This window comes from Hemicordylus capensis, chromosome 1 (genome assembly GCF_027244095.1).
Source record: "Hemicordylus capensis ecotype Gifberg chromosome 1, rHemCap1.1.pri, whole genome shotgun sequence".
NCBI classification, from domain to species: domain Eukaryota; kingdom Metazoa; phylum Chordata; class Lepidosauria; order Squamata; family Cordylidae; genus Hemicordylus; species Hemicordylus capensis.
In genome coordinates, this window is record NC_069657.1 from 409,896,276 (window position 1) to 409,918,760 (window position 22,485).

The window sequence follows — 22,485 nt, forward strand, 5'->3', positions numbered from 1 at the left end:
GAGCAGACACCCAACTAGGTGCCTAGAGCACCCGCCTGATAGAGTAATCCTCCCAGAGGCACGATTAGCCACGGACCTTGGAGATTTGGTCCGTGGCCTGCTGCCTCCAACTATCTTGATAACTACATTATGGATGGATGGTTCCTGGGCTCTTATCAACAGACTAACAAACTGTAAAGATGTTGAGGACAAGCTTAAATATCTAGTCTGTTTAACAAACCTTAAAAAGATCTTGCAGGTTAAATATGTAATGGCATTTTGCTGGGGTTGGAAGCATTTTACGACACATTCTATAGTACAGTGCAATAGAGGCACATGTTAAAAGGTCAGTGCATTTTTGAACTTCAACCAAGAATCTGTTGTTATAAAAGTATGTTCCCAGACGCACCTGCAAGAAATCATATATATATATATATAACCTTTAACCATTTCCCACAGCACGCTTTATAACAAAACATAGGCTAAATCATTCAGTACATTAATATTTATTACTAAGTCTATGCTGATACTAAGACTTTATTATGAAACAGAGGCTGATATACAGAGCAAGAATGCAGTGAGAAAGCAACTTAACAGAACTTTCCAACTAACTGTACCAGTGCAATGGGAAAGCAGCAATTTTTTATTCCCTTCATTTCTTTGGTAAGCCCACTATGCCACCAGGAAAAAAAATAATACTCTGAGGGTTGTGTAGCTCTTGGGGACATATCTTTGGGTGGCATAGAGGGCTTCCTGGGGAAGGGGAAGGTCTCACCATAGACAGTAGAGATTATATTGAAACAATCAATGACAGTGTTGAATCTGATATTGAAGTGGGATGGAGCACTAGGTTGAATAGAGCATCTCTCAGTTGCAATTCTTGGAAAATCACAATCTTATAAACCCCACACTGAAATTCCAAACCAATTTTGCAGAAGTTCACACAGTGAACAACAGTCATGATCATCTATAGAGGGAATTTATTTATTTTTTACAAGAAAGGCATCTCTTAAAGCTCTTATTTCAAAAAAGCTAAATAATGTCAAAGTCCTATACAGAACTAAACAATAGAGCCAAAGAATAATAGCCATATTTATCACTATTTTTCTTTCACAGATGAATCTCTACATGGAGCCAAATTCCACTAGTCCAGATATCACAGGTAGGAAAGGAACTGAGGATCCACTGCTCCAATGGTCCTGCTACACATTAAGGTGACATCAGGTGTCCTGAGGAACTAAATAAGTTTCTCAAATGATAGACTGCACAGGTGTAGCTCCCTATGAGTGTGAATGCATGGAAGACCCCAACAAAGATCAGATGCCTATTGTCTGACAATGACAAAGTTTACAGCTCAAAACCATGAACTGGCAGATTATTTCATGCCTGATATACCCAAAGATCTGAAAATAACTAATTCAAAACAGCCTGTTCAGAACAAATTCCTTATTTAGGCTGTATCTTCAATACATTATCGACTGCTATTCACTGTTGTTGTTGTTATTCACCAACATGATGCACAGCAGTCCGAAGCCATTGTACACTGCATTGGGGTTGTTGCATACTTGAGAGGCAACCCCAATGCCGTAGAGAATGGACTCAAGCAGCATTTCCACAGTTTCCCCCTTTACGACAATGGGGAAAACTGTAGGGGAAGAATGGCAGTTCAGTCCCCAAATAACAAAGCAAAACCAGTTTGGTGAAAAAGCAGCAAAACAAGAGGTCTTGAGACAGTTCTTTAGCATCGAAGAACTACAAGGATTTATTTAAAGAAAAGGTTACGAACAAATGTGAAAAAGCCTGCAGCATAATTTCAGCTGTAGCTCATGGCTGAAGAGAAAGACCGAAACAAACAGCCATCTCTGGAGAGACGAAATGGAGACTAACACTGGAAGAACAAAGAGGAGAGGAGTCCAGAATTTTTATCCATGACCCTAAGCCCCACCCCAGTGGTCACTATGAGACATTGCAGCTGAGAGCTGATGCTGCCAGGGTCCTGGCCCCAACAAAAACTGCAGTAGAGCTCCTTGCATAACTGCCCATTCTTTACAGCATTGGGGCTGCCTTCTTCTACCACGTTTGTTTGGATGCATGATTGTTACCACACTTTGTGACAATGTTTTGGGTTAAGAGGGGAAATTAACTTGAATTGGGTGCAAACATGCACACAGCCATGGGGTTTTATAAAGTAGCCCAGAAGCCTTTCTAGACCCACACGAGGCTCAGCTGCCTGTGCCAGAGGACTTCAAGAGTGAAATGGAGCACTATTATGAACCATGCCCTTAAACTACAAATTAAGTAAATGAAGTGAAGTAATATTTTTCTACCTTCTCTATGAATGAGTAAAATGTGTGGATCTATTGGATCAACACAGCTGCATATAAATGGCTTCTGATGCAGAATATTCTGAAGGAGGAAACACTTAACTTCTATGTATAATTTTGAAAATGCTAGTCACTTGTACTTATTAACAATAATTTATTCCTGGATTATTGTATCTGTTACCTGAAAAATACGTTGCAAAGTTTGCAAGGAAGTAACAGGCAAAACTAACATGCAAAAATGTGCCAGAAGGCGAGCGCTAACATCATTTGCTCCTTCACTGAGAGGTGCACAAGTTGCAATCAAGGCAATGTCCTCGATACTCTGTAAGGGGCAGGAAAGGGATAAAAAGTAAAAACTAGAATAAAAATATTTTAAATATTGTTTTACTAGACCAGAGCAAAGGTTAATGGTATGTAACAAATTCGACACATTTCTACAGAACTTGATTATGTTCCCACATTTGAAAACTAAAATTTCTAGATTCAACACAAAAATGTAAATCCATATGTCAGATAAAACACTTCCAGAAATGGCAGAAATGCAAAGCTTCTAAGAAATCATTCAGAATCTTGAAGATCTGCAATAAGTCAAAATCAGTTTAAAAGCAGAATGGAAATTTGTGGAGCAACTAGGTATATAGATACAAATGTAAATGAGCGGGTCTTTTCATAACTCCTGGCAGGGAAAGCAGATTCAAGTTCTGGAACTCTGAGGGTCAAACTAAACATGACAATGGCATCCTCATTTGCATAAACCAGATCCAAGCTGCAAGGGGCTCAGCAAACTGCCCCCCCCAATGGTTCCTTTCTACCCTGGCATTGCCCCCTCCTGGGTTTTACCTTGGTAAATGGAATGAGAAAGGAGGCAATGACCGTGCAACTCTCTTGGTTGAAAGAATCAATTGGTCGCTGCTTCTTCCAGGTGCCCGCCCATCTGAAAATGGGCATTTCCCCCATCATCACATGGTGAAGCCCCTATGTCTGGACATCCTATTTATACATGGGATGGGAGAGAATTACTGACAATGGAGCAACTCTCTCAACCAAGAAACAGTCTGTCATTACCAAACAAAGGCAATGGACACAGAGGTGATCTCAGGCACTGAAGGTGGGCATTTCTGAAAGCTATGGACTCTTGGCAGCTGCCCAGTGATGATGACCCCCAGCACTCTGATATTTAGATCAAAAAGGGTGCACAAGGTGTTTTTTTTAATTGTTTTTTTTAACTTTGACCCTGTTCAGACATTGAGGCGAGTCTCACGATCAGTGAGACTTGCCTGAATGGGGTTCGCGGGGTTTGCGGGCTTAGCCTGCTCTCCCCGCAGACGAGCACACCGGCAGGCCTGGGCGGCCAGATCGGCCACCCACACAACTGCTGGCTCTGTCACGGAACCGGTGGGGGCTGCGGGGATTGGGGACCATGCGGCCCCTGGAAGTTCCAGGATGCCCCTGCACAAGCACATGGGGCATCCTGGAGAGACCCCCAGGGCTGGGAGGGTTGTTTCAGCCTTCCGACGGGGTTCTCCTCCTCATACAGGGTTAGTGGAGTGCTCGCTCCTTTAACCTCATCTAAGGGGAGGGCTAGATAAGTGGGTTACCCACTTTGAGGAAACCAGGCTCGCCTGCTAGCGTGGTGGTTCTCACGCTCACCCCAAAATGGGCTAGGCTTCCTTAGCCTGTTTTTGGCTGATCGTGAGAATCTCCTCATTATGTTGTACTTGTGTTCAAATGTCTGTATTCATGTATTGTACATGTTTTGGGATGAAGTGTACCTGAGTTCATTTTTTAAAAATGAACGTGCTTACAAGTCCCTAAAATGCAGGACACAGATAGGAAGTGTACTGCTGTACCTGAATTCAACATAACATGTGAACAACTGCACTTGCATACATATTTGTATCTGTGTGCACTGTACACAGACTGTATGAGTGCTGAACATAACATGTGAACAGAAATAATGACAGACTCCATTTAAAGAATAACAGCTTGTTTTAAGAACAGGAACAATTGTCGTTAAAAATATATAGCAAGTGAAGCTGGTGAGCCCTCCAACAGTGCAGTAGGAGACTCTAACAGGCTGCTCACTCAAATTTTCCCCTGACGCAGGGTAGATTTTTCATTATCACAATCACCCTGTGATTACTGAAGTGATCCTGAAAAAGGCACTCTGTGTGTCCCTTGAAGAGGGTATTATTAGAACTCTGTATAATGGGCTAGAGTTCAACTTCATCCTTTAGACTTTCCTTTGCTCTGCTTTTCAATTCTAGTTGTGTTTCTACCCAACCAGCAACAAAGAAGCAAGTTTGTTTGCCTGCAATAAGAAGTGAATAAAAGTTTGTTTCTTCTGAAATCATTATGATTTTTTTACTTTTTAATGATTTATGATTTACTTTATGATTTTTTTACGTTTTAACTTTTTTATGTGTTTTAATTGTTTTTATGTTAACCGCCCGGAGGCTAAAGTATGGGCGATATAGAAGTTTAATAAATAAATAAATAAATAAATAAATAAATAAATAAATAAGAACAGACAGAGAAAGGTTGGGTGCTTTAAAGGGTGTGTTGGGGCATCTCTGAGACCGGTGCAGAGGACTCACCCATCCTCAGCCTAGCACTGGTGAAGCTTCCTTCTCCCACAGGCCTGCTCGAAGGGCCACGATCAGCACTGTCAGTGCTTGATGAGCACGGGAGTGGGTGCGGGCTGATCCAAGTGGGCCCCAATGGTCATGCACAGGTAACCACACTGTGGGCCAGTGGCAGGCCTTTGAATGACACCACAGCAGGCCCAGGCATCAGTGGACTGGGCAGCAGGGCCAGGCTAACAGAGCCGGAAGTGAGAGAACAGGAAGTACCCGCAGGGGTGGGACTTCTGGGGGCGGAGCTGCCGTGCCCAGCCTATTCAGGGCTATTTAGGGAGGACAGTCCTGTGATAAAGGCAGCTTTTTCCACAGAGCTGGGAAGGTTGAGATCCTCTGGAAAAAGTCTCAGTCAGGGGACCTCCTGGCTGGAGGAGAATTATAGGAGGTGCAATCCCCTCCTCAGCAAGTTCTGAGGTCTTCAGCGGGGTAAGAAGCCTTATCCGAGTGGTCCCGTGAGTGAGGGAACCCAGAGGCACTGACAGGGTGTTATAAAGAAGTAATCAGAAAAAAATATCTACCCTAGGTTACCCTTTACTCTTTTAAACCACCCACTATGCCCACAGTCATATTGGCTACAATATTTTTTGAATGTGCATGTTTTGACTTTCACTATTGGGCAAGGAGTTCCTTGGGTGAGGAAAAACAGATTGCTCACCTGTAACATATGATCTTGAGGTGATCCATTATATTAATAAGGAATGGGTTCTGCGCCTGTGCAGGGAACTCGTGGACAGATTGACTAGCTTCTTGAGACGCCTCCAACTGTCTTGCACGTGGTCCATGCATCCATTAACTTGGGCAGCTGAGGTGTGTCCTTCTCAGTTTCTCACAGACCGCCAGATCATGACAATCTACATAATCTCTTTTTTTCTTTTTGTGGGGAGGTCTGAGCAGGTTTTATGAATACAACAGATTACCTCCAGATCATATGTTACAGGTGAGCAACCTGTTTATCTGGATCGTGATCCATTGCATTCATAAGGAATGGGTGACTAGCCAGCTGCTGTATTGGTGGTGGGCCCAGTTTCCATGAGCCTAGGGCAGGACCTGCTTCAGGACATTCCTTCCAGAGGAGGCTTCTGCTGCCAACCACAGATCAATGGCATAATGCTTTATGAACAGTTGACACGACAACCATGTCGCTGCCCTGCAGATCTCATCCATCGATATTCCTGCCAAATTTGCGGCTGACGAGGCATATACCCTTGTGGAACGAGCTGTAATGGCAACTGGTGGTTCCTTTCCTTGAGTTGAGTAAGCTAACTTAATCACCTGCACAATCCACTGGGATAGTCTTTGCTACAAGGCTGGCTGCCCTTTGGACCTCCCCTTATATAGCACAAAGAGCTTTCTTGTCTTTTGCATGGTCTTTGTAGAATAGTAGAGCAGTGTACACCACACATCCAATGAATGCATAGCCTTCTCTAGAGGTGTGTCTGGATTCTGGAAGAATGTTGGGAGCACTATATCCTCATTTATGTGGAATTCTATCAGTATCTTTGGCTTAAAGTATGGGTCTAGCCTCATTAGAACTTTGTTAAGATAAAATTGCGTGTAAGAGTGATCCGCTCGTAGCGCAGCTAGCTCACTCACCCTTCGAGCTGTTGTGACAGCTGCTAGAAATATTGTTTTTAGCGTTAAGGCATGCAATGAAGCCCCAGCCAATGGCTCAAATGGCTTATCTGTCAGGACTTCTAGCACCAACGATAAATTCCACTGCTGTCCTGACTTCCTTATGGTGGGTATAAATTGTTAATGCCCTTAAGAAACTTCTTACAATCCAGATGGGAAAAGACCGTTGCACCATCCCATCCCTTATGCTCCGATGACAAAGCTGCCAAGTGGACCTTAAGAGATGCATTTGCCAATCCAGCCATTTTAAGCATTATCAGATAAAGAAGGACTTGTCTAACCGTGGCCCTTCTCGGGGGAAAACCCTTCTTTTTTGCAAACAGCTTGAATCTCTTCCACTTGCTGCTATAATTGCTCCTCGTTGAGCGCCTTCTGTTATTCAAGAGAATCTTATCTAATAATCGATTCACCACGCTGTTAGCTTTAGTGCTTCTACTTGTGGGTGCTGAACCATCCCCTTGTTCTGGCTGAGTAGATCTGGGCGATTTGGGAACCTGTGGTACCTTTTGGCCGACAGCCTCAGCAAGGGGGCAAACCACGGCTGCCTGGGCCACCAGGGTATTACAAATATCCCCCTCGTGGCATCCCTGATCATCTGTGAAACTGCCTGAGTTATTAGTGGCTGTGGTGGGGATAGGTAAAATTGCCCCTTGATCCACCGATTCTAGAACGCGTTGCCCAACGAGTTCTTGCCATGTCCTACATGTGAGCAGTATTTCAGACATTTTTTGTTTGCAGCAGTTGCAAACAAGTCTATCACTGGGCAGCCCCATTTGCGGAAAACTTCATTTAGATAAGACTCGTTCAGTTCCCACTCGTAGTGTTGGTTCTTGAGCAAAGACCGGCTGAGCTCATCTGCTTGCACATTGTCTTCCCCCTTGATGTGTATTGCCAATGGTGTTATGCTCTGAGCAATACACCAATTTTAATAGGGATAAGCAGCGAGGTGGTCAAATTTGCAGATGATACCAAACTCTTCTGGGTAGTGAAATTGAAAACGGATTGTGAGCAGCTCCAAAAGGATCTCTCCAAACTGGGGCAGTGGGCGACAAAATGGCAAATGCGTTTCAATGTTGGCAAGTGTGAGGTGATGCGCTTTGAGACAAAAAACCCCAACTTCAAGTATACGCTGAACGGAACTGAGCTGTCAGTGTCTGACCAGGAGAGGGATCTTGGAGTCATGGTGGACAGCTCATTGAAAGTGTTGACTCAATGTGCGGCAGCTGTGAAAAAGGCAAATTCCATGCTAAGGATCATTAGGGATTGAAAATAAAATGGCTAATATTATAATGCCCTTATACAAAACTATAGTGCGACCACACTTGGAGTACTGCATACAATTCTGGTCACCACATCTTAAAAAGGATATTGTAAAACTGGAAAAGGTGCAGAAGAGGGCAACCAAGATGATCAGGGGCCTAAGGCACATAGAGGGCACCCAAGATGATCAGGGGCCTAGAGGCAAGACTATAACACCGGGGGCTTTTTTGTTTAGAAAAAAGACGACTGCGGGGAGACATGATAGAGGTCTAATAAAATCATGCATGGTGTGGAGAAAGTGGAGAGAGAGAAATTCTTCTCCCTCTCACATAACACTAGGACCAGGGCTCATCCCATGAAATTGATTGCCAGGAGGTCTAGGATCAACAAACAGAAGTACTTTTTCACACAACGCGTGATCCACTTGTGGAACTCTCTGCCACAGGATGTGGTGACAGCCAACAACCTGGATGGCTTTAAGAAGGGTTTGGATAACTTCATGGAGGAGAGGTCTATCAATGGCTACTAGTCGGAGGGCTGTGGGCCACCTCCAGCCTCAAAGGCAGAATGCCTTTGAGTACCAGTTGCAGGGGAGTAACAGCAGGAGAGAGGACATGCCCTCAACTCCTGCCTGTGGCTTTCAGCGGCATCTGGTGGGCTACTGTGTGAAACAGGATGCTGGACTAGATGGGCCTTGGGCCTGATCCAGCAGGGCTGTTCTTATGTTCTCAGCAGACAAAAGGAGTGGGAAACTGTTGCTCCCTGCTTGTTCAGATAAGCAGCCACTGTCATGTTTTCCAAGAGGACCTGTACAACACGGCCCTGCAGAAGTGGCCTGAAGGCCTTCAATGCCATGAATACTGCCAGCAGTTCAAGGTAGTTTATATGCCTCTTTCATTGTAGTCTTGTCCATTGGCCTTGCACTTGATGATATGCGCAATGCACACCCCATCCCCAGAGCGAGGGCTTGAATGGCATGCCCACTCGTAAATGTGCCTTTTCCGTCCACCATTTGAGTGCATTCAGGACCCTTCCCAGCAGAGTGAGTATCTTTTGCTGGCTCTCCCGATTCGGACGAAAGTTCCTTAAATACCACATCTGTAAAGTTCTCATTCACAGACGGGTATAGCATACTGTGAGGCTGCAGGATGCCATCAATCCCATCAGTCGCTGAATCACCTCTGCCAGCTGTCGAGGCACTCTGGTGAACAGGCAGACCAGGTCCACGATCTGCAGATATCTGTCGCAAATAAGCCCTCTCTTCTTGCATATCCAGTTCCACCCCTATATAGCTGATATGCCTTTGCGGTGTCAGGTTTGACTTTTTCCAATTCATGCTGATGCCCAAGTGTTCTAGGAGATTCAGAACAAATCGGATCTGCAAAAGTAACCTTTCTTTGTCGTTGCTGACCGTGAACCAGTCATCCAAGAAGGGAAAGACCACGACTCCCTCCGTTCTTAAGTATGCCACCACCACTGTCATTACCTTTGTAAACACACGTGGTGCTGTGGCCAACCCAAAGGGCAAAACTACATATTGGTATGCTGTATCGCCGACGGTGAAGCATAGATACTTGTGATGTCCCTCGCGTATTCCCACATGGAAATATGCATCTTTCAAGTCCAGCATTGCTGCCCATTACTCTTTGGGCAGAAAACGTAAAATTATAGGATGGTGCATTAAATAGGTGTTGTCCTCTTCTTGTATCCGGTACAACCACTTTAACTTTCTGGACATTGGTGTAGATATTTGTAGGACTTCCCATGCTGATTGAGCCGACTTTGTAATTGCAGGCAGCATGGGGAGCGCTACTGGATGCACCACCCTTGCTCTAGCCATTATTCTGTAGACTGGATCCTTTAGATCCAATTCTGGCTGTTTCAACTCTAGTCCCAAGGCCTCAGCCATTTCTCTTATTTGTGCCTGATAGGCCTTCAATTCCTCTGATGGTGACACAGAGGTTCTTGGTGGGACTTCCACTGGAGGATCCAGTTCAAATGTACCGTCATCCTCCATTTCAGAAGAGTAGGTGGTATATTGGTCGACATCACCCTCCTCTTCTGGATCATCAGGTAAGTGAGGTAAGTCTGGTAGAATCTTCTTTTTTGTCACCTTTTTAGGTTTCACAGTAGCTCTGGTTGTTTAGGCCTGATTGGCTACTCTGGTTGCTCTGAAGGAGCCTGAGTTTGGCTCGTTGTTGACGCCACAGTAATTTCTCTTTCCAGTTCCTTTGGCAGTGGTTACAGCGGTTGTAATGGCGCCCTCTGTGCAGACTGTAGTGCCTCCTGCTGGATCTTCCAGATCTTATACTCAAAATAATCTGCAGGGTACACCATAGATGGAGTATGTTTGAAACCGCAGCTGTGCATTATTTGAGCAGAAATGATGGTAGAAGACAAACCTTGAGTGGTCACATATTGTATAGGTGATTTCCCAGGTGTATAGGCTGTGCTTGGTCTTGCAAACAAAGATAAAGGTCGAGATATACCCGTTCGATCAGTTTGTGTTAGTGGAGACATAATCCTTATTGGATTGGTGGTAGTAGGTATTAACTGTATTAGGTTCAATGTCTAGGCCTGAGGTTGTACTGGAGACATTGAAGGAGTCTTTGGTATCAGAAGTGCCACTTCCTCAGCATCCCAATCAACATCCAGTCTGGAGAAGCTCTGAAATGTCGAGCCCGACGGAGTGCTATCAGTCGACTCCAAGATTGCGAATAGAGAGGTGGTTGTCTTAGGGTCTATCTCTTCCTCGCCTGTTGCGGCCTCTCCAAAGTCCATGTAATCCTCCAGCTGATAAGACCTCTGTGGTGTTGATGCCAGAAAATTCCAAAGCCTTCCGGCGTTCTTGAGTTGCTCTCGATATCGAGATAGACACCGATGTGCTCGATGCCGTGGTCGGTATCGACATGCTCGATACCGATGTGCTTGATACCGACATGCTCAATGTCGTGGTTGGTTCCACAGTCATTGATGCCGAGAGAATCTTGCTTAGTATTGCTTTTCTTGGCTCCGTTGCTGTCGAAGCCAATATCGGAACCCATTCCATGGTTTCAAACTCTTCAGCTTCCTTGAACTCAGAGTGTACACTAGAAGGAGAAAGTGTACAACTCTTGGATCATGTTTTCTTGGTCCTCTTCCTTGGAGGGGAGTCCTCTTCTTCCTCATCAGTCGATGAAAGGTATCTGTGTTTCTTGCGTCAGTGGTGGTGTTTCTCTTCTACCACTTCTGGGGGCTTGAATTGGAGGTCCTTGGTGGCTTTAGACTGCGGCATTGCAGAGTCCACTGAAGGAGAAGTGGCTATGCACGATGCCACACCCGACACTGACCTCGATGTCGAAAGTCTCAAAGTGCATCATCATACAAAGCGGTGCACAGCCGTAATACATGGTTCTTGAGCATTTGTTTTGAAAAAGAGCAGCATATTCTACATGATAAAGTATTATGCTGCTTGCCCAAGCAAAGTAAGCAGGCATCATGCGTATCTGTTGTCGGTAACTTTGCACGACACTCCGTACAATGCTTAAAGGTTGTTTTGTAGGTTTGTATGCCATTGTAATTTTTGGTCCATTAGACTATAGAATAGTCACTGAACAGTCCGTAGGTCGTTTTCTAAAAATCATCTGCAACTTAGTCTGTTAATCCAAAGAGTGCTCGTTAAGCAGTCCTTCTTTCATTGTTCCTTAAATCCAAGCCGCCTATCTACTGGACAAGTCCGAGAACTAAGCACACATTTCTTTATTCTTTTGTCCAAACAACTTAACAATGCCGTTATCCTCAATCAGTTCAATTTCATTTTCCAAGATATCAACTTTAATAAATCACCTAGGAGCTAACAATATGAGGTATATATGCATAGGTGGTCTAAAAGAAACTGAGAAGGACACACCCCAAATGCCCAAGTCAACAGAAGCACGGACCACATGCAAGGCGGTTGGAGGTGTCTCGATGAGCTAGTCAATCTGTCCACGAGGTTCCTGCACAGGCACAGAGCCCTTTCCTTATGAATGCAACAGATCACGATCCAGATCAAACTAGTTTCACCTAGCAAGAAGAATGACCTCTTTGCTGATGGATATCTGACACAACCTCAAAGTGTGACACAACAAACAAACCTGAAGTCACAATACCTTAAGAGATTTGCTGTGAAACAAAGACGTAAATATAGCAAAACATCTTAAGTGATACTGTAAAAGCAAGGATTATAGCCACTTGCAAAGTTACCCTCAACAGAGCTTGTCACAGATAAAGCCAGGAGATGGTTTCTGAACATGATCTTTTAAAGGCAGGAAGAGGAGAGATTAAATTTAAAGGAATACCTGCTCCCCAGGATATACATATATTAATGAAGAAGAAAATAAAGGTTTAAACTCTAATATTTTCAAATCAATTTATTTTTAAATGTTTACTTTAAAATAATTTATATATGATAGAAACTCTGCTAATGTAATAAACTTATTTTGAATATGGATCCAATGCAACTAGTATAAGAGTGTATGACAGTAAGAAGTGAGGTCCCTCAGCTATCTGTACTGGGACTAGTGCTCTTTAACTTGTTCAGAAATAATCTCGAAGTTGGGGTAAGCAGCAAAGTGGCCAAATTAGCAGAAGGCACTAAACTATTCAGGGTAGTGAAATCCAAAACAGATTGTGAGGAGCTCCAAAAGGACCTCTCCATACTGGGGGAATGGGTGACAAAATGGCAAATGCAGTTCAATGTAAGCAAGCATAAAGTGATGCATAGTGAGGCAACCCCCCCCCCCCAACCTCACATAAATACTGATGGGGTCTGAGCTGTCGGTAACTGACCAGGAGAGAGATCTTGGGGTTGTGGTGGATAGCTTGCTGAAAGTGTTGACTCAGTGTGAGGGAGGTGTGAAAAAGGCAAATTCCATGCTAGGGATCATTAGGAAGGGGACTGAAAATAAAAATACTAATATTATAATGTCCATGCAGTTCTTGTCACTGGATCTTAACAAAGACATTGTAGAACTGGAAAATGTGCAGAAGAGGGCAACCAAAATGATTAGGGGCCTGGCACATCTTCCTTATGAGGCAAGGCTATAGCTAGGGATGTGCACGAACCTGTTTACGGGCCTCTGAACAGGTTTAAGAACTGAGCATTTTGAAGTTAGAAGGTGGTGAGGAGTTGCACTTTAAGGGCAGGGGAGGGTGCACTTACCCCTCCCTCTGCTTCCCCCCCGCCAGCACCTGGTTTTCCTCAAGTCCTACAGGGCGGCAGCATACTTCTCTGCCGCTCCGTTTGCTCTTCAGCCAGAAGTGGCTGGAAGTAGCTGGTGCGTGTGCGTCCGGCAGGCAGGCGCATGGACGCTTGCGATGTGCACATGCTCGCACCCACTGGGCACACACACACACCAGCTACTTCTGGCGACTTCCAGCTGAAGAGCGAATGGGATGGCAGGGAAGTATGCTGCCACCCCATAGGACTTGAGGAAAACTGGGCACTGGCGGGGGGAAAGCGGAGGGAGGAATAAGTGCCTCCTCCCCCATCCTTAAAGTGCAACCCCGCTGCTGACATTGAGCCACCTGGTATGGTTCCATGCACATCCCTAGCTACAGCATCTGAGGCTTTTTAGGAAAAGAGGTGACTCTTTGGAAAAGAGGTGACTATGGGGAGACATAATAGAGGTGTATAAAATTATGCATGTAGTAGAGAGAGTGGCAGAGATAAATCTTTCTCCCTCTCACAGCACTAGAGCTATGGGTCATCCCATAAAACTGAAGGCTGGGAATTTGTGGCTTTAGGCCATCTCCCACCTCAGAGGCAAGATGCCTCTAAATACCAGTTTCAGGGAAGCAACAGCAAGAGAGAGGGCATGCCCTCAGCTCTTGCCTGTGGGCTTCTCAGAGGCATCTGGTGGTTCACCATGTGAAACTGGATAGGCCTGATCCAGCAGGGCTGTCCTTATGTTCTTAACCATAATACAGCATTCATATAACATAGTAGCATTAAATATTTTATTGTAGATATTCCACACAAAATATTTCAAAAAGCAATGAAGAAATAATGAAATAATATTTTGCTGTACCTTCCACACAATGTGTCGAGTGTCATAAAATCCTCCCAAACCCAGAAACTGCCGGATTAGCTCAAGTGGTGGTTGGGCTCCATACTCCTCTGGTATTGGCACATTCAGATCATCAATAAACAATAATACCTTAGGAAAATAACATTAGAAACCACACATGAAATAAATTGTCACAAGGAATTAACAAAAAGTGCAGATATTTTCATTATCTAAATACAATGGCCATTATTCAGTGGGCTGTATGTACATATCTGTTTGACTGCCATGATGCAAGAAACAGCTTACATTCACACACACACACACACACACACACACACACACACACACACACACACATCCCATGTTCCCAAACAGGTGATCAGCTCTATCAAATGCTTACTTAATATGTTACTTGGACCTATTTTCCTATGTTCCTATGACCTCTGTGGTTGCTTGCTCACTCACCACTCCTGACAATGTTTGCAACCTCTCTCCACAACCTTTCTACAACCACATGATCAGGTTGTATTGCATGGTTATGTAACCCTTGAGTTGTGGTTTGTTTTGTTTGTGAGATAGCATTATGGTAAGTAATGGACAGTAGCAGCTCTCTCTCTCTCTCTCTCTAATATTTCTTGGTGATTGCTGTGCTGCGCTCCATGTCTGGCCTTAAGACTAATTTGTGCTTCACTCACTACTTTGGTCTGCTCTGCAATCTGCATTGCAAGGTGTTCTCAGTCAAAATGTGGCTGAAGTTGCTCTAGTTGAGTTTATGACCATGCTTGCTGCTAAGGGTGCTGCTGTGGCAGCTGTTGCAATGCTAGGAAGTAAGGAGACTTAACTGTGTGTGAGAGAACAACTTGTGCCACAGATGTTACTGCAGCACAGGCACTGTGGCTGGCAGTGGATTCTGGGTCAGTTATTCTTTTTTGACCATTTGGACTGTGTTTGAAGTTTGTGTGCTATTTTGGGAGGAACAGGTTCCCTTTTACTGTGTATTTCTGCAGTGTTTTTTAAGGCAGGGTTGCCAAATGCACTGTACTCTGTGAGTGTAGCTTGTTCTGGCCATTAGGAATAATGGGGTGGTTTTTCGAGTTTCCCCATTGTTCCCTATGGCCGAAACACTCAAAACATTTTGAATTGTTTCATTGAAACAGCTGGCTTGATCGCTGTTGTTCTGATGAAACATTTTGGCCATTTTGCATTTCGTTCCAAGCTTGAAACAAAATGCAAAATCCATTTTGTGCACACCCCTAATTCATTACTCTCCAACACTGGACAGGCAATTGCCCACTTCCACTACAGAGCAACAAAGTGCTCAGCTTTGGGGCTAGCAGCTCACCTCGAACCTTTTAACTCTATCAAAGTATACAGTAGCTAGATTTCAGTGAGGTGGGAAAGAAGAAAATGTGTCCATCTCTTCCCTCTCTCCTGAAACCTTCTAAGTCCTGCAAGTCCCAAAGAGCCCTACAAAGCTCTTGGTCCAAGCTGGCATACTCTTGTTAGAGTCTGGGAATACATTACATTTTGTTCTGGCTCATGTTCTATATTCATCATGTTCTATATTTGTCATGTTCTATATTTATCATTTTTCACATACAACATTTGTCATGTTCTATAATCAATTATTCATAGTTTATTTCTAATTACATACAATTTATTTCTAATTACAATCAAAAGGTCTTCACCTACTTGTTTGGACTGTGGAGCACCCAGGACGTCTTTACTTTTCAGCACTAATTTCTGAAGAATCCAAGTCTGGACTTGGGCAGCACTGGTATGTGCACAAAGCTGTAATGTGGAAACTATAGCTCTTCTTGTACTTTCTGAAGATGGGTAATCCAGATACAGCTCCTCCCTTGGTGAGCTCAGAGTTGAGACTTATACAAAATTAATATAATATAATATAATATAATATAATATAATATAATATAATATAATATAATATAATATAATATAATATAATGCCACTATCACTATTGACAGTGACATTTTTAGTCTGTTCATTAATTAAAAGCATGAAGTCAGAAATATGACTTGTTGATGTTCTTAATATACAGAATATTTCTTTTTCTAAACTTTATTTTTATTAAGGACTTTGCAAAGACAGGATGGGTGACAAGTTGCTAAACCCATGAACATTAGTGTGAAGCAAAAGTATCAAGTACAACTGCAGAAGGTGCAATACTGGAGTCCCTATACCACACTATCTCAACACTATGAGAGGCTGATGACTAAAGCCCATCATAGTACTGATCAACTGTTGACTGGGGCAGAAACAGATAGGATGCTTGGGCTGCTCTTTTCCATACCTAAGATGCAACTGGCACTTTAATAATCTTCACTCATAAGTAAGCTACTCCCAATGCTACTCTTCCTTTGGAGAGGTGGCAGAGAAGACAATGATCCTGAGCTGAGCTAAGTCATGTAGACTACTAATAGCCATAACAAGTAACACACTGTGTGGACTCACAGCAGGAGGAATTCCATTTAAATACATGAGTTGTGTTGTGTTTTTTTAGCTTTTATGCTGAATCAACTTTGCTGCTGAAGAATTGGACAAATCTTGAGTGTCACAGCATTACCATTTGAGTAATATTTATGATGAAACAATAACATCTGGCCAACTCTTTCCATTTCCATTGTCATTATACTGGGCAAGAGCAGATTTATTATTCTTAGGACTCTGGATACAAAGAACAAGAAGATGTGAATCCTACTGAAGTAGGATTCCTTCCTACTTCATACATCCTGCTTCAGAGAGCAAACATGTGAGCTGCTCTGCTGTTGAAATTCAGGCATAAATACAAAAGCAGTTTGCTTTTGTACCATCTTATGTTGACATTAAACATGGCTTCTGAGTAAGCAGGACTTTAGTCTCTCTCCTACTCTTCATCAGCTATGGTATCTGTCCTGCCTATGGAAGGAACAGCTCTGATTCAGCAAAAGCTAAGCTGTTTGCCTTCATTTCTGTTTCATTTTGCAAGGTAATCAAGCAGGATGTGGCACCACTTTTGAGGTCTTCTGTTGGTTGAAGACTCCTTGACTTTCAGTTAATTTGTCTGTGTCTTTGGAACAACACAGCAACCAAACACTATACTACAGGAATATCATAATTACAGTCTCCATTTTCTCTGAATCTCCATAGATTAATTTCAATGGATTCTTTGAATTATGCCCACTATTTGCTCCAAACATAACTGAAGGAGCAACATTATGCCATAGAAAATCTAATCTTGAAACCTGCACTTAAGTTTATATAAAATTAATATCATACACAAGTCTTTTGCTGACGTCTGTGTTGTTTTCCGAGAGCTACGAAATGTTTCAGATCTGGCATACATGAAATTCTTCATTGAGCTGGGTAGAAGAACACATACACACAAATGAAAAGGCGTAAAAAAGAACTAGTGGACAATATGATGGGTAACCCTCTGTTGACTTTAGGGAGCCATCAGGGCTGCTGCGCAACTTGAAAGACACCCCCAAAACTATAGCACAACAGTTGCTGCTGAATGAAACTACTTCCAGGTAGCCATGCAACCCTCCTACCATTGCAAACCATAGCAGAAGTGCTGTGCAGCTGCCCAGAAGTGAGGGGACTGCACAAACTGAAAGTCAACTATGGCCAGGACTTATCATCAATGGAGGGCTACCTGTCATGACGGCCAGTATTATTACAGAATTACTAAACAAAGTATTTGGCTGATTAATTTTTTGACTTGACAAATAAGCTTGTTGTTACATTATTGATAGTTCACCAATACTGACAGCTTCCACTGGGGAAAATGTAATATGAAGGGCATGACAGAGAGGTTTTTTATGCAGACACGTTGGCAAATTTGAACAAATTTCTAACTACATTAATGTACATTTTAAATTTGTAAAAACAAAGGTGCACACAACTTGAATAATGTAGGCTTGCAAGCTTGACCAGTTTCCCCTTTTAGTGATTTAAAAATCCTTGAAGATAAATTTATCCAAAAATATGATGAACAAACAAACAAGCAACCAACCCACCCACCCTAAACTGGATGGAATTAAGAAGTGGAAGTATACCAATAAGAAGCCAAAGACTAAAGTAGATACTAGTGGAGTACATCTAAGAGTAATTTGAATGTATCACTTCTAATTATATTAAACATTGATAGCGTAGAAATAGTTGATCATTTCAATTTTAGATTAGTTACCTTGCTTTTTTAGTTTCATTGTAATAAAAAACATCTCCTAAAATGGTTCCCATTTTTATATTAAATCCTTGTTTCTGAAGTCTTCCAAGCATGTTCTGAATCATAGCAGTCCTCCCACTACCAGAATCCCCTAAAAGAATCAGATAAATTATGTAACATTTAAGAGAGGGCCATCTTCTTCATGAACCCCACCACCTATTAAGTTAATCAGGGGAGATCCAGTTGCAGTTGCCACCAGCTTGCTTAGTGGTGACCCAAAACCGGGCCTTCTCTAGGGTTGCCCCAAGGCTCTGGAATACATGTCCAAATGAAATCAGAATCTTCCCATCTCTGGTTGTTTTTAAACGACTTTAAAACACACTTGTTTTTATCAGGCTTTTAGTTTATGATGTTTTAAAGTTTTATTTATGGTAATTTAAATCTGTTTATATGATTTGGTTTTGGTTGTTGTTTGATTGGATTGTAAAGCAACCTGAGATTTTATACAGGGTGGTATATAAATGCGACAAACAAACAAACAAACAAACAGCTCCTCATTTGCAATGGAGGTGCTCAAGGCAACATGAACAAAAACATAAAGAACATGAAAATAAGAACTAAACTCCATTTTTAACTATTAAAAACAGTACACACAACACTAAAACAATAGAGGATTCCAACCAGTATCAATACTTCACATCTAGCAAATGCCTAAAGTAACAAAAATTCTGAAACTGTCAGTGGGATGTATGTAGAGGGGATCCCAACCTAAATCCCTTCAGAAGATAATTTTGTAGGTGTGCAAAACTGAGAAAGTCCACAACTGAGAAAGTCTTACTACACACTTCTTCCAATCTTATGTGGAAAAATAAGCTAGTGTGGTGAAATAATTAGTGTCTGACTAGGAACAGAGAGAATCAGGTTCAAACCCTCACTTAACCATAAATCTCACAGGGTGACCTTTGGATCTAGCAGGAACCAGTCATGCCTACACCCCAGTCCCAAAGAGAACCCCGCTGGGGTAGAGGAGGAGCCAGATCCTGCTGTGCCATCTAGCCTACTGTAAATGGGTAACCCCCAGGATCAAGCAGAGTTCATTTCTCCTGAGGTCATTCCATCTGAGAAGCCAAGATATTGGGATATCTTCTGGCCACTAGAACCCCAGAACAGTGGCAACAATAGGTGAGGGCTGAAGCATGGAACCAGTGACAAACACCCATTTGGCCACCTGAGGCTTCCCTTCCCTTAGTCCTATTTGTGAGGAGGAAGCAAGGACAAACACATACCCTGGATCAAGTACCAGCAAAATACAGGAAAGGGTGGAGCAGACAGCCAGTATAAGAACCTGGTAGGGTTGTGCGTTTTGTTTGTTTTTCTGTTTTGTTTTTGGCCGGAATCCGAAACACCCCAATTTTGTTCTTTGGTTGAAATCAGCCAATCCAAAACACCCCAATTTTGTTCTTTGTTCAAAATTGCAAAATCTGAATCCAAAACGTTTTGGATTTTAAAAAATGGCCCAGGGGGAAAACTAGTGGGTGGGGGTGGTAGTGCCCAATGGGTGGAAACTACCACCCAAATTTCAGAGGAATTGGGCAAAGGGCTGATTTCTGGTGAATTTTTAAAGTATAGGATTTTTCCCATAGGGAATAATGAAGGTTTCAGCAAACGAATAGGTTCATGTTGGGGGGAGAGGGGTGGCCCAGAGTAGAGTAGGGTGGGTGGTAGTGCCCAGTGGGGGGAAGGAAGCTGCCAGAATTATTTCAAAGGAATTGGGCAGTGGGCTGATTTTTAAAGATGCAATGGAGTTTGTGTGTCTGTAAAGTTCTTCCCCATAGGGGATGATGGACCTCCATAATTCCTGCCCCATAACTGCATTTGGGTGGCACCAGGGTGGCCCAGAGCAAGTGGCGGTATAGAGCACATAGGGTGCCAACTACCCCCATGGGTTGCTAACCCATGGGGTACTGGGTTCTGTTGTTTCTGAGATGTTTTGAGCATAGATTCAGATTCTCTGGTAGCATATGAGAGTGGATTCATGGTTTGTCATTGAAAATCTCATATGCTACCAGAGAATCTACACTCAGAACACCTCAGAAACAAAAGAACCCAGCACCCCATGGGTTAGCAACCCATGCGGGCGGTTGGCACCCTATGTGCACTACACCACCACTCGCTCCCGGCCACCCCAGTGCCCCCCAGGTGGAGTTATGGGTCTGCTGAAACCTCCATTATTCCCTGGGGGGGGGAACCTTAAAAAAGCGTAAACTTCAACAATTCCTAAGAAATCAGCCCTTTGCTCTATTCCTTTGGAATCTGGACTGTGGCAGGCACCACTTAGGGCACTGCCACCCAACCCACTGTTTTGCCCCTCAGGCCCCCTTTCTGCCCCAAATCTGCCCCAAAGACATGTCAACTTCAGAAATTCTTTAAAAATCAGCCCTTTTCCCAATTCCTTTGGAATCTGGGTGGCAGCAGGCACCCATTGGGGCACTACCACCTGAACCACTCTTCTGCCCCCAAAGCCCCCTTTCTGCCTCGAATCCACCCCAAATAACATCAACATCACACATCAACAACAGCAGAGCTTTGGAAAAAATCAGGCAGATTTCCAAAGGTCATGCACATCCACATCCCACCCACCCCCTCCTGAAATGCAATTGATCTACACACAACAGTGTGAAACAACAACAATGAAATGTACACTGCCCCACTGGCCAATGAGGGTAAATGCACACTGCCTCACTAGCCAATGAGGGTAAAACTGACCCTTAAATTTACTTAAAAGGATCAAGGAGGCAATTGCCAGCAGATCAGCTCATGCTTTCGCTGGCCAATCTGCGGGCTGGAAGGGCTGGAAATTCAAACAGTTGTCAAAACTCAATATGGAGACTGAAGGAGAAAGACTTTTTGCGATTGCAAAATCGAGTTCCAAAACAGCCGAAACAATAAAACGTTTTGTATCCAAAACAGGGACGTTTTGTTTTGGCTACAAAATTTTCTGTTTTGAGCATTGGGTGTTTTGTTTTGGCTACAAAACAGCCGAAATGGCCTGTTTTGTGCACAAAACGTTTTGTATCCGAAACGAAATGCACATCCCTAGAACCTGGTTGTATCTGCCTAACCTTAACTGCACCAGCTCCTTAGAGTCAGCTTCTATTCTAGCTGCATTCTTCAGAAGTGTGGGCCCCATTCCACCTCCTGTTTCTGGCACCATCAAAAGAGACTACTGCAGGTCCCTGCTGCCACCCCTCACCTTCTCCATTGTCACCCCTATTTCCACCTCTTTTGCTGAGCAGCCCCATCCCCTGCCTCACCAGCCTCGCCCCACAGAGTGGAGTCCACTGATCCTCTTCTCTCTTTCCCTCCCCTCTGCTCACCTCACCCTCTGGTGCCACCCTTCTTCCCTCTTCCATCCCAGACTATGCTCTGCCTGCCCATCACATCCAGCTTCACCCACCTGTTTCTAGGTCACTGCCATTGCTGTGGCAGCAGTGACAGGGTTGCTTGCTTGCCCATCGCTTGCTGTCTTCCCAGTACTACACTGGTCTACTGTCTTCATCTCCCCCATGCAAGCATCCCACAGAAGAATCCTTTCCTTGGAGTTTCCCTTGTGGAACAGGAAACAGCAGAGAAGCTGTGGACAAGTGCAGTGCTGGTGGGGGGGGGGAATGAGTGATGGATCAGTGGGCAGGCAGGCTGGCCTGTTCCTGCTACTGGAGCAGCAGCAATAACAGAGGGACATGTTGGTGAAGTCAGATGTAGAGGGCAAGCAGAGTGTGCCTTAGGAAGGGGATGCCGACAAGGGGAAAGAGAGGGGGCACCAGTGGGCAAGGTGAACAGGGTGTGCTCTGGGAGGGGGAGGGGAGGCAAAGAGAGAAAAGGGACAGGGATGAGACCAGTAGGGAAGCAGGGTGGCACTTTGTGCCTCACCTCAGGTGGTGAAATGCATCAAGCCACCACTGGGTGGTGGGAGAAGGCATTCACAAAGATATGGAATACTCAAGCTACCAAGGGCACATTGAATTGGATCTAGAAGCTAATTGGTAGCTACTGCAGACAGGATAAAAACAACAAAAACAGCTCTCCCATGAGGCAGACTGAGACAACAGTCTCTGGTGGTGAGTGTCCTGAGTGGGTTCCATACTGCAAGCTCTACAGTGGTTGCAGGTGATGTAAAATGTTTTGGCTTGGCAGGATTGTATTCAAAACATAAATAAAGGATGGAAGCCATTTGCTGCAAACATTGTACAGGTTGAGAATCCTTTATCCAGACTGCTTGGGACCAGAGGTGTTCCAGATTTTTGATTTTTCCGGATTTTGGAATATTTTCATAAATGAGATATCTTGGGCATGAAAAGTTACTGGGTGTTTTTTTTTTTTAAAGGTTTAATTTAAAGTATATAATCAAATAAGCATTGAATTTACTCAAACATGGCATTTTAGGTGGAAATGA

The 22,485-nt window shown here is 43.6% G+C and overlaps 1 protein-coding gene across 14 annotated transcripts in view; it reads right to left on the reverse strand.

Annotated features, from left to right (window-relative positions):
* The window catches only part of DNAH14 (dynein axonemal heavy chain 14), a 477,343-nt gene that overhangs the window by 137,907 nt on the left and 316,951 nt on the right, over nucleotides 1-22,485 (reverse strand). For 13 of the 14 annotated variants that reach the window (XM_053307834.1, XM_053307849.1, XM_053307840.1 and 10 more), the window contains 6 exons: nucleotides 18,054-18,183; nucleotides 17,141-17,223; nucleotides 15,556-15,743; nucleotides 13,885-14,013; nucleotides 2,485-2,625; nucleotides 221-388 (listed from right to left, as the gene is read on the reverse strand). In XM_053307834.1, coding sequence (XP_053163809.1) covers nucleotides 221-388; nucleotides 2,485-2,625; nucleotides 13,885-14,013; nucleotides 15,556-15,743; nucleotides 17,141-17,223; nucleotides 18,054-18,183 — 839 coding nt within the window. The remainder of the gene's footprint in view (nucleotides 1-220; nucleotides 389-2,484; nucleotides 2,626-13,884; nucleotides 14,014-15,555; nucleotides 15,744-17,140; nucleotides 17,224-18,053; nucleotides 18,184-22,485) is intronic. The other variant, XM_053307895.1, reaches the window with a different exon arrangement.